This window comes from Rhea pennata, chromosome 5, assembly GCF_028389875.1.
Source record: "Rhea pennata isolate bPtePen1 chromosome 5, bPtePen1.pri, whole genome shotgun sequence".
Lineage (NCBI taxonomy): Eukaryota > Metazoa > Chordata > Aves > Rheiformes > Rheidae > Rhea > Rhea pennata.
This window is the reverse complement of record NC_084667.1, coordinates 19,085,664-19,097,350: the sequence shown is the minus strand read 5'-3', so window position 1 is coordinate 19,097,350 and position 11,687 is coordinate 19,085,664. Positions and strand designations below refer to the sequence as shown.

The window sequence follows — 11,687 nt, the reverse complement described above, 5'->3', positions numbered from 1 at the left end:
GACCGGAAGCGGAAGACGCCGCCACGGTGACGCTTCTCCCGCGAGGCGGAAATGCGCGCGGAGCTCGGCGCGGCGCTTCCGGGTCGGTGGCCGGAAGCAGCGAGTGCCTGGCGGCGCCTGGCGCAGGGTGAGGGGCGCGGGGAGCCGCTCGGGCACCCCGGGGCGGCGGCGGCGGCGGGAGGCTCCGGGGCGGCGGCATGAAGGGAGGCGCCGCAGGTGGGTGCCGCGGGCCCGAGGGGCGGCCGGGCCGGGCCGGGCCGGGCCGGGCGCGCTGGGGCTGGGGCGGCCGCCGGGCCCGGGCTGACAGCGAGGCCCGGCCGCGGGGCCGGCGGCGGAGCCCGGGTGAAAGCGCTACTGCAGAGGCCAGTTGCGGTGGATTTTGAGCACCAGTTCGTAGCTTTAATGTGGCCTTAATAGTAATTTTTTTTGATTTCCCATGAATTAGGTTTCCTTTCTCCTTCCCCCCCCCAAGGTATACAGTTGCTGTCAGTTGTGTATTTCACATCTTTGGTCCCACTCGCTGTCATGGCATCTGTGAACTCCTCAGGAGGAAGCAAAGAACTAGGTGCCAGGTGTTATTTATGTCATTACATACTGTCAGGCATACTACAGTTCACTGTTCCTCTAGCACAAGGAATGTGTGGAGTGTAAATTTGTGTTTCAAGGGACATTTTTAATGTTCCTGTACTTCTTTTTCCTTATATGAAGAAATCATGCATGAAAAAGGAGACTTTCATTTACAAAGAGGGGCATAACATTTATGGTAGTCTTTAGCAGCTGTTGGCATGTCTTTCGTGGCTTGGCTTACGTCCCTTGGAAATTGTGTAGGGCTCCCTGGGCAGACAGTTCTCCTGCACAGTCTTGTTAGTTCATCCTTATCCTGGTTCCTGGGCACTTAGGTGTTCTGCGCTGTGGCTTTTGGGTAGCTTGAATATAAGGATCAAGAGTGGGAACTGAAGTGAGAGCTGATGTGGATGATAAGCTTCTGCCTGCAAAACTGTGTTTCACTAGAATGATAGTACTAATACATTTTGCCCTGACTGCAAATTTTCAGTCTCTTACAACATGATGTGCAGATATTTTACAATAATTCAGATCTGGCTGAAAAGTAACAGTAAAGGATATAATTAAGGCATGCCATCGTCAAGGATGGGAAAGAGCTGTTCAGCCAAGTAGGGGGGATGGAGAAACTACCTCCTCTGAACAAAATTTTAGTAAAAAGTTTAGGAGCCCTCCCATACCAAGTAGACCAATGGTAAGAAAGTGCACCCTTGACAAAACAGAGCATGGAAGAGTAACTGTAAATCTCTAGGAGAAAAATCATGTCTCTGGTGATGTTGTATAGATGTTCAGTATTAATTGAAGCAATTTAAGCTATCAGTCACCATGGCTAATGGTTGAGATTAAGAAAAAGTTTTAATTTGGATGCAAATAGGCATCTATTTGCTTTTAATGCTATCAAGATCCATGTTAAAGAAAAGCTCTTTTATAGAGCCGTCATAAGCCTCTTTCTCTCGCAACAAACAGGTGCTCTGCAAATAATTTCTGTTTCCTACTAAGAGTTATTATCTTGCCAGTTGAGTTCTCCTTGCCATTTGGGAAACAGTGGCTAACAACGTCTAGAGTGTTGTTTTGCATATTGAAGATATCTGGCACGTTAGCAAACTGAATATGACCGTCAGTTACTTGGCAGGCTTTTCATTTCTTGGTTTGAAGGACTGGTGGTTATGTCTGGCGGCTTTTTATGTCTCTTTTTTGGTAAAAACAAACTCGCCTTATTTGATACCACTGCACAAATTCATGATGCTGTTTCTGGATGGTAATTGACTGCTACTGATGATGTGAACTACTGCGACATTCTGTTGGCTTTGCCAGTTTCCTAGTGTGCTTGCTGGATTTTCCACCTGAATAACTGTTGCTGCATTTCTTTGTGTCAGAGAAACAAGTGGTGAAAAGATAGGCATGTCTTCTAATTTTGCTGGGATGTGATGCTGACTGTACTGGAAGTTTGGTATATTTTATAATTTTAATCATGCCAATTTCTCATTTGTTTGAGATTCTAAATCTCACACAGAAGTTTCTGGCAGTGCTATTTGTAGTCAATCTAAAATATGCTGGCCTCTTACCAATATCTTAGATTTTTTCCCTGAACCCTGGACTACTGCATAATCTTGTTAGTGGAGAGAGAAAGTCTTATAACTGCTGTGATTTTACAGATTGCTGGAGGTCTGATCTGTGCAGCACCATGGACTCATCAGAAGAGACTGGAGGCTCCTCCACAGAAGAGAACTACTTTGTGAACTACACCTTCACTGATCGCTCCCACTCAGGCCGTGTGGCTCAGGGTATTATGAAACTGTGCTTGGAGGATGAGCTGTTTGCCGATGTTACAATATCAGTGGAAGGCAAAGAATTCCAGCTGCACCGTTTGGTCCTCTCGGCTCAGAGTTGCTTCTTTCGTTCCATGTTCACTTCCAACTTAAAGGAGGCCCACAACCGGGTGATTGAGCTGCAGGATGTTAGTGAGAGTGTCTTTCAGCTCCTTGTGGACTATATTTACCATGGGACTGTAAAGCTGAGGGCAGAGGAGCTGCAGGAAACCTATGAAGTGGCAGACATGTACCAGTTAACTGCCCTTTTTGAAGAATGCTCCCGTTTTCTGGCCCGAACGGTGCAGGTTAGGAACTGTCTGCAGGTCATGTGGTTGGCAGATCAACACAGTGACATGGAGCTCTACACAGCTGCCAAACACTGTGCCAAGTCACATTTGTCTCAGCTCCAGGACACAGAGGAGTTTCTGCATCTACCTCTCCGCCTATTGACAGACATCCTTACAGGTAAGGAGTTTGCGAGACTAGTTAGAGTGTGAATGTGGAGAGAGACTTGAGACCACAGTATGAGTGTGGCAAGGACTGAATAACCAAGACAGATGGAAAGATACAAGCTGTCATAATCACTATCTATTCGGAGGCTTAGCTAAGCAAAGCAAAACATTGTGCATAATTTCATCAGAGAAAACTGTTCACTGTCACTAGTCATGAAGTGATTAAGCTATAAAGCAGAGTCTTAGGAAGAAAAGACTTAAAAGGGACATAGGGAATGCTTGTAATTCCCAGCAGTTCCTGAGGCAACAGGTAAGCAGCATGCAATCTTTCATATTTTTGTGAGAACAAGGAATCCATGCTTACAAATTTCTTAAACACAGCTTATTAATTTTCAACAATTTGTTGACTTTTTGTTTGCATTAAAATGAAAAGAAAAGCCATATCAAAAATTTAATTGAAGTCTCTTTTTTTAATTCTTAATCATTTTACATAGTAATGCAACAACTCAACAAGCTGTATTTCTAGACTTCTGTTAGTGTTGTTACCAGTTGAATCTAATCATTAGGATTATTTAGGCTAGGCACTCAGCTGACTCAACTAGAAGTATTGTAAAATCTTAAGTAATATAGTAATTATCCTTCTTGTAACTTCTACAGTAAGGGTTGCAGTAGGTCAATGTTGTGAAGGATCTGTGTACCCTTCAACAAACAACTTAGTCCAATTTCCACCAATCCCTAAAGATTCTGTGCTGCCCTAGTAGCATACAGCCAGGGCTTTAAAACTTGTCCATGATGCTGCAATACAGTTCCATTTTTATGGGTTTTTGTAGGTGATGCCAAGCAATAATCATTGTTTTAAGATGGCCATCTTTAGTGTTTGTGGTCTTAAATTAAACTAATTGCTTAATAAATTTTTTTCATGCATCATCTATTTCCTTATTTAGTTATGGAATAGAATCATTTTTTTCTCTTGTAATTCCTGTGTGTTGATTTAGTTAATGGGCAATTAAAGAGAGAAAGCTATTAGTGGCAAGGATTAAAATAAATTTCATGACTGTATTTGTTTATAAAGCTTACCTTTTGTTTTGATTTTGAAATTGGTCCTAGATCACAACTTTTCCAATTATGCACTTTGGCCAGGCTACTATATCCAATGAACAGTTTACAGAAATCCCTTTTACTAATAAGCAAGCTCAAAATACTGCCTTTCTTTCCCTTTCTTCTTCCCATATAGAGAAAAGTGTTGGAATTTGGGTGATGACTTCTGCATCATTGAATTTGGGCCTTTTAGAGAGAGCAGATTACAAAATCGGAGAAGCTTCAGGGGAAGTTTCTGAATGAATACAGATGTGATTGTTAATGTTATGGCAGCTAGCTGGCTTTCAGACTAGAAACAAATACCTAAAAACTGTTGTTAATGATGATGATACAATAGCTTATGACATAACCAAAACTTTCCGTTATGTCTGGAAGCAAACAGAAATCTGATAGTCTGTGAAGTGTAGGATGTTTCCTATTGTCACACTGCTAAGGAAAGCTACAGTAGATGACCATAGTACATGAGATTTCCAAATGCTGACAGGATAGCGGCAAGAGCAAATACTCAGTCTTGAGGGTCAACTATCTGAAGAAGTGTATACCGAAGACAAATTTTTGTAAATCATCCTTTGCTAGATTAGCTTGCAGGAGCAGTTGGGGATCCAAAAAGTGCAGCTGCTGTAATTCTCAAATAAGAGAATCTCTTTGCTTAAATGAGAGAGCATGTAAAGTCTCTTTCCTGCCCTTTTTTTTCTCTGACATAGATTCCTTTGTTGAAATTCATCCAAAATATTTAAAATCTGGCAGCTCTGTCTTCTGATATTTAACCAAGGAGATCTGATGTAGATACCTGGCTGGCAGTGCTGATCATGTCTGCCAAAATCTGTAAACCTTTGTCTCTTCTTCCACTCTAGCATTTGTGGCTGGATGGCCAGAAGGATTTGGAGGAATGGAGGGTCATGGGTGCATATCTCTTTGATTTTTGTGTAAATCCGATAAATTCCTTTCTGTCCCTGAACCCACAGATGGCGTTCCATGTTCTCAGAATCCAACAGTTGCCATAGAAACCTGGATCAACTTCAACAAGGAAGAGCGAGCAGGCTTTTCAGAGACGCTGCGATCGAGCCTGAAGGTATTAAAAGACCTTCTGTTCTGGGGTTGGTGTAGTATTTCTGGTTTTGCACTTCCTGAGGAAAGGGTCTTCTGCTCACAGGTGTGACTTGAAAGTTGCAAAACGTGAATTGCCATTGCAATTCTTGCTGCTTGTGCGAGGAATGTTTGTCATAAATAGAAACCTCAGTGACAGCTTCTTCAACTTCATGCTGTTATTACCAGTGATTAGGGCCATGCCATGAGTAGCTCATTTCACTAGATGCCCAGTTATTGAAGAGCCCGTTCAGAAATCTTTGCGTTTGGCATTCCCCTTGCAATGACTCTACTTGCTCAGTGATGTGACCAGCCTTTAATTAAGCTGCAGATGCTAGGATTCAAATGAACGATGTTGCTCACTTGGCTAGATCAGAGATGAGGAGTGACTTTAACTTGAAAAGGCTTTGAGGTTCTGAATCCTGAGTGCTCTAGGGTGGCAGGTGATGGGAGCAGGTCACACACCACAGGCTCCCAAGGAGGTCCTAAAACACTGAAAGAGTCAATCTTAGACATCACTGATGTTTGTGTGAATGTGCCTGAGTTCTGCTGAAGCTGACACATTCCTCTTTTCTGTCAGGTGATTGGAGAAAATGTTCACATCTACCTGATTGGGAAGGAGTCATCACGTACGCATTCGCTTGCTGTCTCTCTGCATTGTGCTGATGATGACTCCATAAGTGTGAGTGGCCAGAACAGCCTGTGTCACCAGATCACTGCAGCCTGCAAGCATGGTAGTGATCTGTATGTTGTCGGTGGCTCCATTCCACGACGCATGTGGAAATGCAACAACGCAACTATAGACTGGGAATGGTGTGCCCCTCTGCCTCGTGACCGGCTCCAACATACCCTTGTCTCCGTGCCAAGCAAGGATGCTATATATTCACTGGGGGGGAAAACTCTGCAGGACACTCTCTCTAATGCTGTCATATATTACAGAGTACGAGACAATGTATGGACAGAGACCAGCCAGTTGGAAGTGGCGGTATCTGGGGCTGCAGGTGTAAACCTTAACGGTGTCATTTACCTGCTGGGAGGGGAAGAGAATGACTTGGACTTCTTCACCAAGCCCTCTCGGCTTATTCAGTGCTATGATACCAACACAGAGAAATGCCACGTGAAGCCATATGTACTGCCTTTTGCAGGCCGCATGCATGCTGCTGTACACAAGGATGTGGTGTTCATTGTAGCTGAGGGGGATTCGCTGCTATGCTACAATCCCTTACTGGATAGCTTCACCCGGCTATGCTTGCCAGATGCCTGGAGCTCAGTACCATCCCTCTGGAAAATTGCTAGCTGCAATGGGAGCATCTATGTTTTTCGAGACCGCTATAAAAAAGGCGATGCAAATACTTTTAAACTTAACCCAGCCACCTCTGTTGTAACAGTCACAAGTGGCATCAAAGTGCTGCTCACTAACCTGCAGTTTGTCCTGGCCTAGGAGGGAAAAACAGGCCAAGTGGTAGAAAGGCCAGCAAAGATGTTCTGCAGTGCACCTCAGAGGCACCCAACATCTTCAGCACCACTTCCAATTACTACAAGCTCACAGCATCCAATAAACAGCCCATCCTCTATACCTGCGCAGAGGAAGCACCAGCCATCTGGCTGTGGGCCTGTTCTCTTACATAGCACTATTAAAGTTGAACTGCTACATCTTAGGTTTCAGGTGGACTGAACGCTATTACTGTGATCCCTTGATAATAAGCGGCTTGTGTTAGGGGCCAGAACTCCAGCAAGTGGCTTTTTTAGCCTGGAACTATCCACCAATAACAAATCCTATAGCATATGGACAACCTCCTTCTTGGGCCAGACTGGAAGTTTTAACTGTCCAGGAGACTGCATTGCTGCCGTTACCAGTCATGGAGAGTAAATGTGCCATGTCTGTCCTCCTGGGAAGTCCCCATTTGAACATTCCTGTGTCCCTGTAGCAGCAGGAGGGACTGGTAGAAATGATATTTACAGTGGACAGATTCCAGAGCTGAGCCCGAACCCTGAGTGGGTTGTATGCTTCAGCACTTCTCCTAGAGAAGAGGTAACAAACTGGGAAGCTGCTTTCCACTGTTCTGTCACCTAGCTTAAAGAGGGAGATGATTCTTAAGAGCATTTGCTTTCTTGTCTGTACAGGGAATCCCAACTTGTAACATAGTGTTGGTGAAAGATGGAATTAAGTCCACTTCCTCCTACCCCTTTCTGGCACTGTAGCCCTTTGGGTGAGAAAGTGAATAAAGTCTCTGCTGAGACATGGTTTACTCTTCCTTTCCTGCAAGTACTACAGAACATTTTGTGGATGGCAGTTTGGCTCTGCACTGATGTTGTATGTGGGAGAAAACTGTGGGGCTTTAAAAGAACTAGGACTAGCCATAAGGAGAGAAGCATTAATGAAACTGCCCAACCTCCCCTGCAAAGCAGTGTATTGTGAAAACTTCTTTATTGATAATTGGGTAATACAACACTTGAGCCTGTTAGTTCATTAAGATCCAAGGTTTTTTTTAAAGGAGCTGAGACACTGAGATTTTTACTGTTCTTACTGACACTTCGCAGTTGTCCCAGCAATTATGTTCCTATAAAATGCCTCCAGGACCTGGACCTGTTTGTGTCGAATGAGGATGTGTGGACGGATCTTGGCAATAGCCTCTATTGCTTCCTGAGGGCTCCAGTGATGCAACTGAAAAGGCAGAAACACTGCATGTGAAAATCTGTTCTATCCTTGCACAGGTTAATGGAGCTTTCATGGAGGCTACGACAACGTAAGAGTTCAGTTAGAAAACTTGCTCCTTTCGTCCCTCTCTTAGAGGAGCCTGAAAGTCAATGCAAATTCACAAATGAGTCCCTCAGTGAAAAAAAGAAAAACATTTGATGCTAGGAGCTCTCATCTTATCTCTCTCTCATGCTTCCATTATGCAAGTAGTTTCCTGCCCTAGTCCCACCAGCCTGAAGGAAAAGGACACTTTTTTTTAACCTCTTTAGTAGTACTCCCCTTGCTCCAGCACTTTCATGCATTACTAAGGAAAGATTTTTCCAGGGAGTGTTTAAAAACTCTTAAGAGAAGGATCCACAGGTGGGATTTTATTTTCAGAGCTAGCTTACACAGTTGGATCTGCAGAGGAACTCAAAGCCAAAGTTACTTCTCATGATCCTGAATTACATTTTTAGAGGTGCTCACCATTTTGGGTAAATAGGGAAAAAGTCTGAACAAAAGAAAAAAGGAAGTTTAGCTGCTCATTTAGTAAATTTACCCTTATATGAGTGTTATTCCCAACTAATCCTCCCTAAAAAGAATTATCAACAGCAGAATCATTCAAAACCTGATCAGAATGTGCTTTATTGGCGGCCCAGTAAACCAAACAGCTTCTTGAAGTCTGACTAATCTGACAGAACCAGCAACTATGAGACTGCATGTTTCAAAGTTTCCTGTCAACAGCAATTTCTGTCCTGTAACATCAAACCTTTTTGCCACTGTCTGTGCTAGTAACAGAGCTGTCAGAGGCAGACTGTACATATGAATGAAAAGATTACTTACAGTGGCAGCTCCATTGCAACTTCACCACTATCTCACTACCAGGAAGCATTAGCTGGTAATATAAGCACAAATGAATGAAGTGTGCAGAGATAAGCTATATTGTCAAAGGAAGCTGTTCAGCAAATACAAGTTTCACTTGTTCCTTGACCTTGTATTTGCCATCTTCTACAAAACAGACAACACCATATACGTGGGACCTAGCTACATCCTTTTCTTCAAAAGGGTCTCCAGTCTAAACTCAGTAAAATTATGGGCTTTATGCAATTGTACATGCTTAGGATTCCTGAAAAAAATCAAGTTATAGACACAAGGCCATCTCTGAACACTTACTTGCCCAGAGTGTATGAACGTAAACCCCATTTAGTACAGAACCCTTCTTACTTGAATTAGATATGCTGCCACCATGGTGGCACTGCGGGAACGCCCTGCCTTGCAGTGCACGTAAACACTGTTACCACGTTCTCGGTGTTTCAGTATGAATTCAACGCCCTGGTGGAGGTTTGGCAAGGTGGGAACTCCAGTTAGATCCACAGTGCTGAGACGCAGTTGCTCTACTCCCATTGCCTCCCATTCCTGAAATAAGCACGGTAGATTCAGTTAGCATTTTCTTATTTCCCAAAAAGAAAAACATGACCCCTCTGAAGACTTTGGGGAAATACAGCAATATTGCAAGCAGATTTTGCAGTGTTAGTCCTTGGAATCAGAAACAACACAGAAAGCTTTAGTTAAAGGGAACTGAAGGAAAACTGAGACGACGTGTTTCAGCTAAAGGAAAGAAGGTGAGATGGGTTTGTTCTCGGCCTGAAAAGGCCTTTTCATATTTTTACAGCAACACACGTACAGTTAATGCTCCACTCCTCTGCCGTTGTAGCCCTAACCTTAGCGCTGTCACACACTTAGAACTTGGCCAAGCCCGGAGAAGCCAAGTCTCCGCTTGCCGTTAGCGGCCCTCGGGGCTGCCGCCGGGGATGCCAGGCGGCGCCGCACCCTCGCCTCCCCCGGGCGAGGAACAGCCGTGGGCCCGCGGCCGCCGCGGGCCCGGGCGCGGCGCTCACCTGCGCGGAGCAGCAGAGGAAGCGGGTCTCGTACTCCTCGTTGAGGGTGAGCACGGCGCGCACCTTCTCCTCCGCCACCAGCTGCGGGCACAAGCACCGTCAGGCGCCGCGGCCCGGCCCGGCCCGGCCCGGCGCGGCCCGGCCCGGCCCGGCCCGGCGCGGCCCGGCCCGGCGCGCCGCGCCCGCCTTACCGTGCGGCTGCGGCCCCGCAGCGGCAGCGCCCCGAGCAGCACGGCGCCGTCGATGCGGTGGAACCAGGGCCGGCGGGAGCCAGGCAGCCGCGCCCGCACCGCCGTGTACAGCAGCGTCGGGTAGAAGAGCAGCCGCGCCGCGCCGGCGCCCAGCGCCCCCGCCAGCCCCATGGCGGGCCGCGCCGCGCCGGGCGGGGGCGGGCGAGCGCACCGCGCCGCAGGCGCCGGGGGAAGCAGCGCGGCGGCGGCCGGCGCGGGCGGCGGGCGGCGGGGGAGGAGCGCGGCGGCCCGGCCCCTGCCCTCGGGCCCGCCGTGGTCTCTCCCGGAAGCGCCGCCATCTTGCGGAGCCGGCCTGAGGCGGCGCAGGGAGCGGAGCGGGGCGCGGGCGGATCCGCGGGGCAGGTGAGGGCGGCGGCGGCGGCCGCCAGGAGGAGCTCGGCCGGGCGGGGCAGGGCCGGGACGGCGCGGAGCGGCGCGGAGCGGGGAGCGCGGCCCGCCTGCCGCAGGTAACGGGCCTCCCCCGCCCCCGGCCCGCGGGCGCCCGGCCGGCAGGCCGCTCCCCTGCGCGCCGCGCCGGACCCTGCGGGCGGCCGCGGAGCCCCGCGCGCCTCCTCCTGCCGCGCCGCGCCGCGGGGGCTCGGGCCCGCGGAGCGCCCCGCGCTGCCGCCCGCGGGAGGCGGCCGGCGGCCCGGAACCGGAGGCTGCCGGTTGCCGCCTGGGATCCGGGCGCTGACAGCGTTGCGGGCGCCGCCTGGCTGCGAGGCGGCGGCGGGGGGCGCCGCGGAGGCGGCGGCGGGCGCGGGGAGCGGGGCACCCCGCGGGGTGGCGGCCGGGGCGCGGGGTGGCACCGCCTGAAGACGCCCCCCCTGCCGCCCTTGGGTGTGCGGAGGGGTAGAGGCGGCTCGGGGCAGCCCGCCCGAAGGCGGGGAGCTCGACTTCACCGCAGGGTCAAAATTTGCAGTGCCGGCCGTAAGGAGGAGTGACAAGCGCTGCTGGGATGAAGTAGGAAGGAAAATAAGACTATTAAAAAAAAAAGAGAGAGAGAAGTTGGATATCAAATTAAGGATAAACGCATAAGGAGGAAATAAGAATTAACAGCGTGAGTGTTTTTAATAGGAAAATTGCTGAATAGGAAGTTCAGAAGCAGTATTAACTGGGAAATCTTTCCCTCCTTTAAATTCCTGAGGAATCATGGCCCAGACGTTTTTAGCTTTAAGGCACAGACATTCTCTTCTGCCAGAAGTTGTCAGGGAACATTTTTTTAGGTGTTGCAGCTTTCTTATACTGTACTTCTTCGGTATGGTCAGTGGGTGTGTTGCACCGGGAGCTCACTTGATGCAGAAAAATATTTGGCTGGGATTTGCATCTTGAAGTATGCTTTGCTTCTGATCTACAAAAGCTAGGACACTTCTGAGTGTCTTGCAAAGTTTCTGTTCGTGGCAGGGTGTATGTCCCTCCAGGCTTGATGCTTAGAATTAGTGATCACAGTAGTTGTCAGCTTCTCTCCTGGAGTCTTTAGTTTTCTTTCCTATTTCTTCTCTATACATGAATTCATCAGATAGCTTTTATTACACTGGCTTGGCATTGTGTGTCCGTAATAAACCCACCCTTCCCATCCATCCAGCTCTGTTCTGGGAAGTTCTGTGTGATGTCAGGTATTGTTTAAAAATATTACTTACCTGTTTGCCTCCAGCTGATGCATCCTGCAACTTAATATGTCCAGTTGCATCTCCCTGTTAGTTTCTTTTGCTGTCTCTTAACTCTAATTGGAAAGAGACTGAACACTACATCCCACTCACCCTCTTCCTGCCACTCGTGTTATAAGCCTTCCACGCTGCAGCATCATAGCTTAGCGATTGTTTATACCTTTATATCTTTGATAGTTGAATGCAAAACAAGATGATCTATCAGCC

At 47.9% G+C, this 11,687-nt stretch overlaps 3 protein-coding genes across 12 annotated transcripts in view; 2 read left to right on the top strand and 1 right to left on the bottom strand.

The window, feature by feature from the left end:
• The first annotated feature begins 96 nt into the window (after positions 1-96).
• KBTBD4 (kelch repeat and BTB domain containing 4) lies at positions 97-7,255 on the top strand. 2 transcript variants are annotated; one of them, XM_062578083.1, is made up of 4 exons: positions 97-127; positions 2,217-2,837; positions 4,888-4,994; positions 5,589-7,255. In XM_062578083.1, exons 2-4 carry the CDS (start codon positions 2,246-2,248, stop codon positions 6,447-6,449), a joined length of 1,560 nt encoding a protein of 519 aa, XP_062434067.1. In that variant the 5' UTR covers positions 97-127; positions 2,217-2,245; the 3' UTR covers positions 6,450-7,255. The 2 variants fall into 2 exon arrangements, with proteins under 2 accessions (XP_062434067.1, XP_062434066.1); XM_062578082.1 differs by lacking the exon at positions 97-127 and adding an exon at positions 140-216.
• Positions 7,256-7,419: 164 nt separating this feature from the next.
• On the bottom strand, positions 7,420-9,960 carry PTPMT1 (protein tyrosine phosphatase mitochondrial 1). The gene is made up of 4 exons (XM_062578086.1): positions 9,775-9,960; positions 9,584-9,664; positions 8,910-9,101; positions 7,420-7,673 (listed from the first exon to the last, which is right to left on the bottom strand). Exons 1-4 carry the CDS (start codon positions 9,943-9,945, stop codon positions 7,533-7,535), a joined length of 585 nt encoding a protein of 194 aa, XP_062434070.1. The 5' UTR covers positions 9,946-9,960; the 3' UTR covers positions 7,420-7,532.
• A 166-nt stretch (positions 9,961-10,126) lies between these two features.
• CELF1 (CUGBP Elav-like family member 1) overlaps positions 10,127-11,687 on the top strand; it is a 63,729-nt gene continuing 62,168 nt past the window's right edge. For 4 of the 9 annotated variants that reach the window (XM_062577108.1, XM_062577107.1, XM_062577106.1 and 1 more), the window contains exon 1: positions 10,127-10,176. The gene's annotated coding sequence lies outside the window, so the exon portion shown is untranslated. The remainder of the gene's footprint in view (positions 10,177-11,687) is intronic. The other 5 variants (XM_062577104.1, XM_062577103.1, XM_062577102.1 and 2 more) reach the window with 2 other exon arrangements.

Excerpts from the sequence above, each read along its gene's own strand:
- KBTBD4 (XM_062578082.1), top strand. Across the intron at positions 2,838-4,887 it reads ATTGACAGACATCCTTACAG|ATGGCGTTCCATGTTCTCAG; the intron begins GTAAGGAGTTTG and ends CTGAACCCACAG. Across the intron at positions 4,995-5,588 it reads CGCTGCGATCGAGCCTGAAG|GTGATTGGAGAAAATGTTCA; the intron begins GTATTAAAAGAC and ends CTTTTCTGTCAG.
- PTPMT1 (XM_062578086.1), bottom strand. The coding sequence starts at position 9,945 with ATGGGGCTGGCGGGGGCGCTGGGCGCCGGCGCGGCGCGGCTGCTCTTC. Across the intron at positions 9,102-9,583 it reads TCCTCTGCTGCTCCGCGCAG|GAATGGGAGGCAATGGGAGT; the intron begins GTGAGCGCCGCG and ends TGCTTATTTCAG. Across the intron at positions 7,674-8,909 it reads TGGCAGCATATCTAATTCAA|TTGCATCACTGGAGCCCTCA; the intron begins GTAAGAAGGGTT and ends CTGCCTTTTCAG.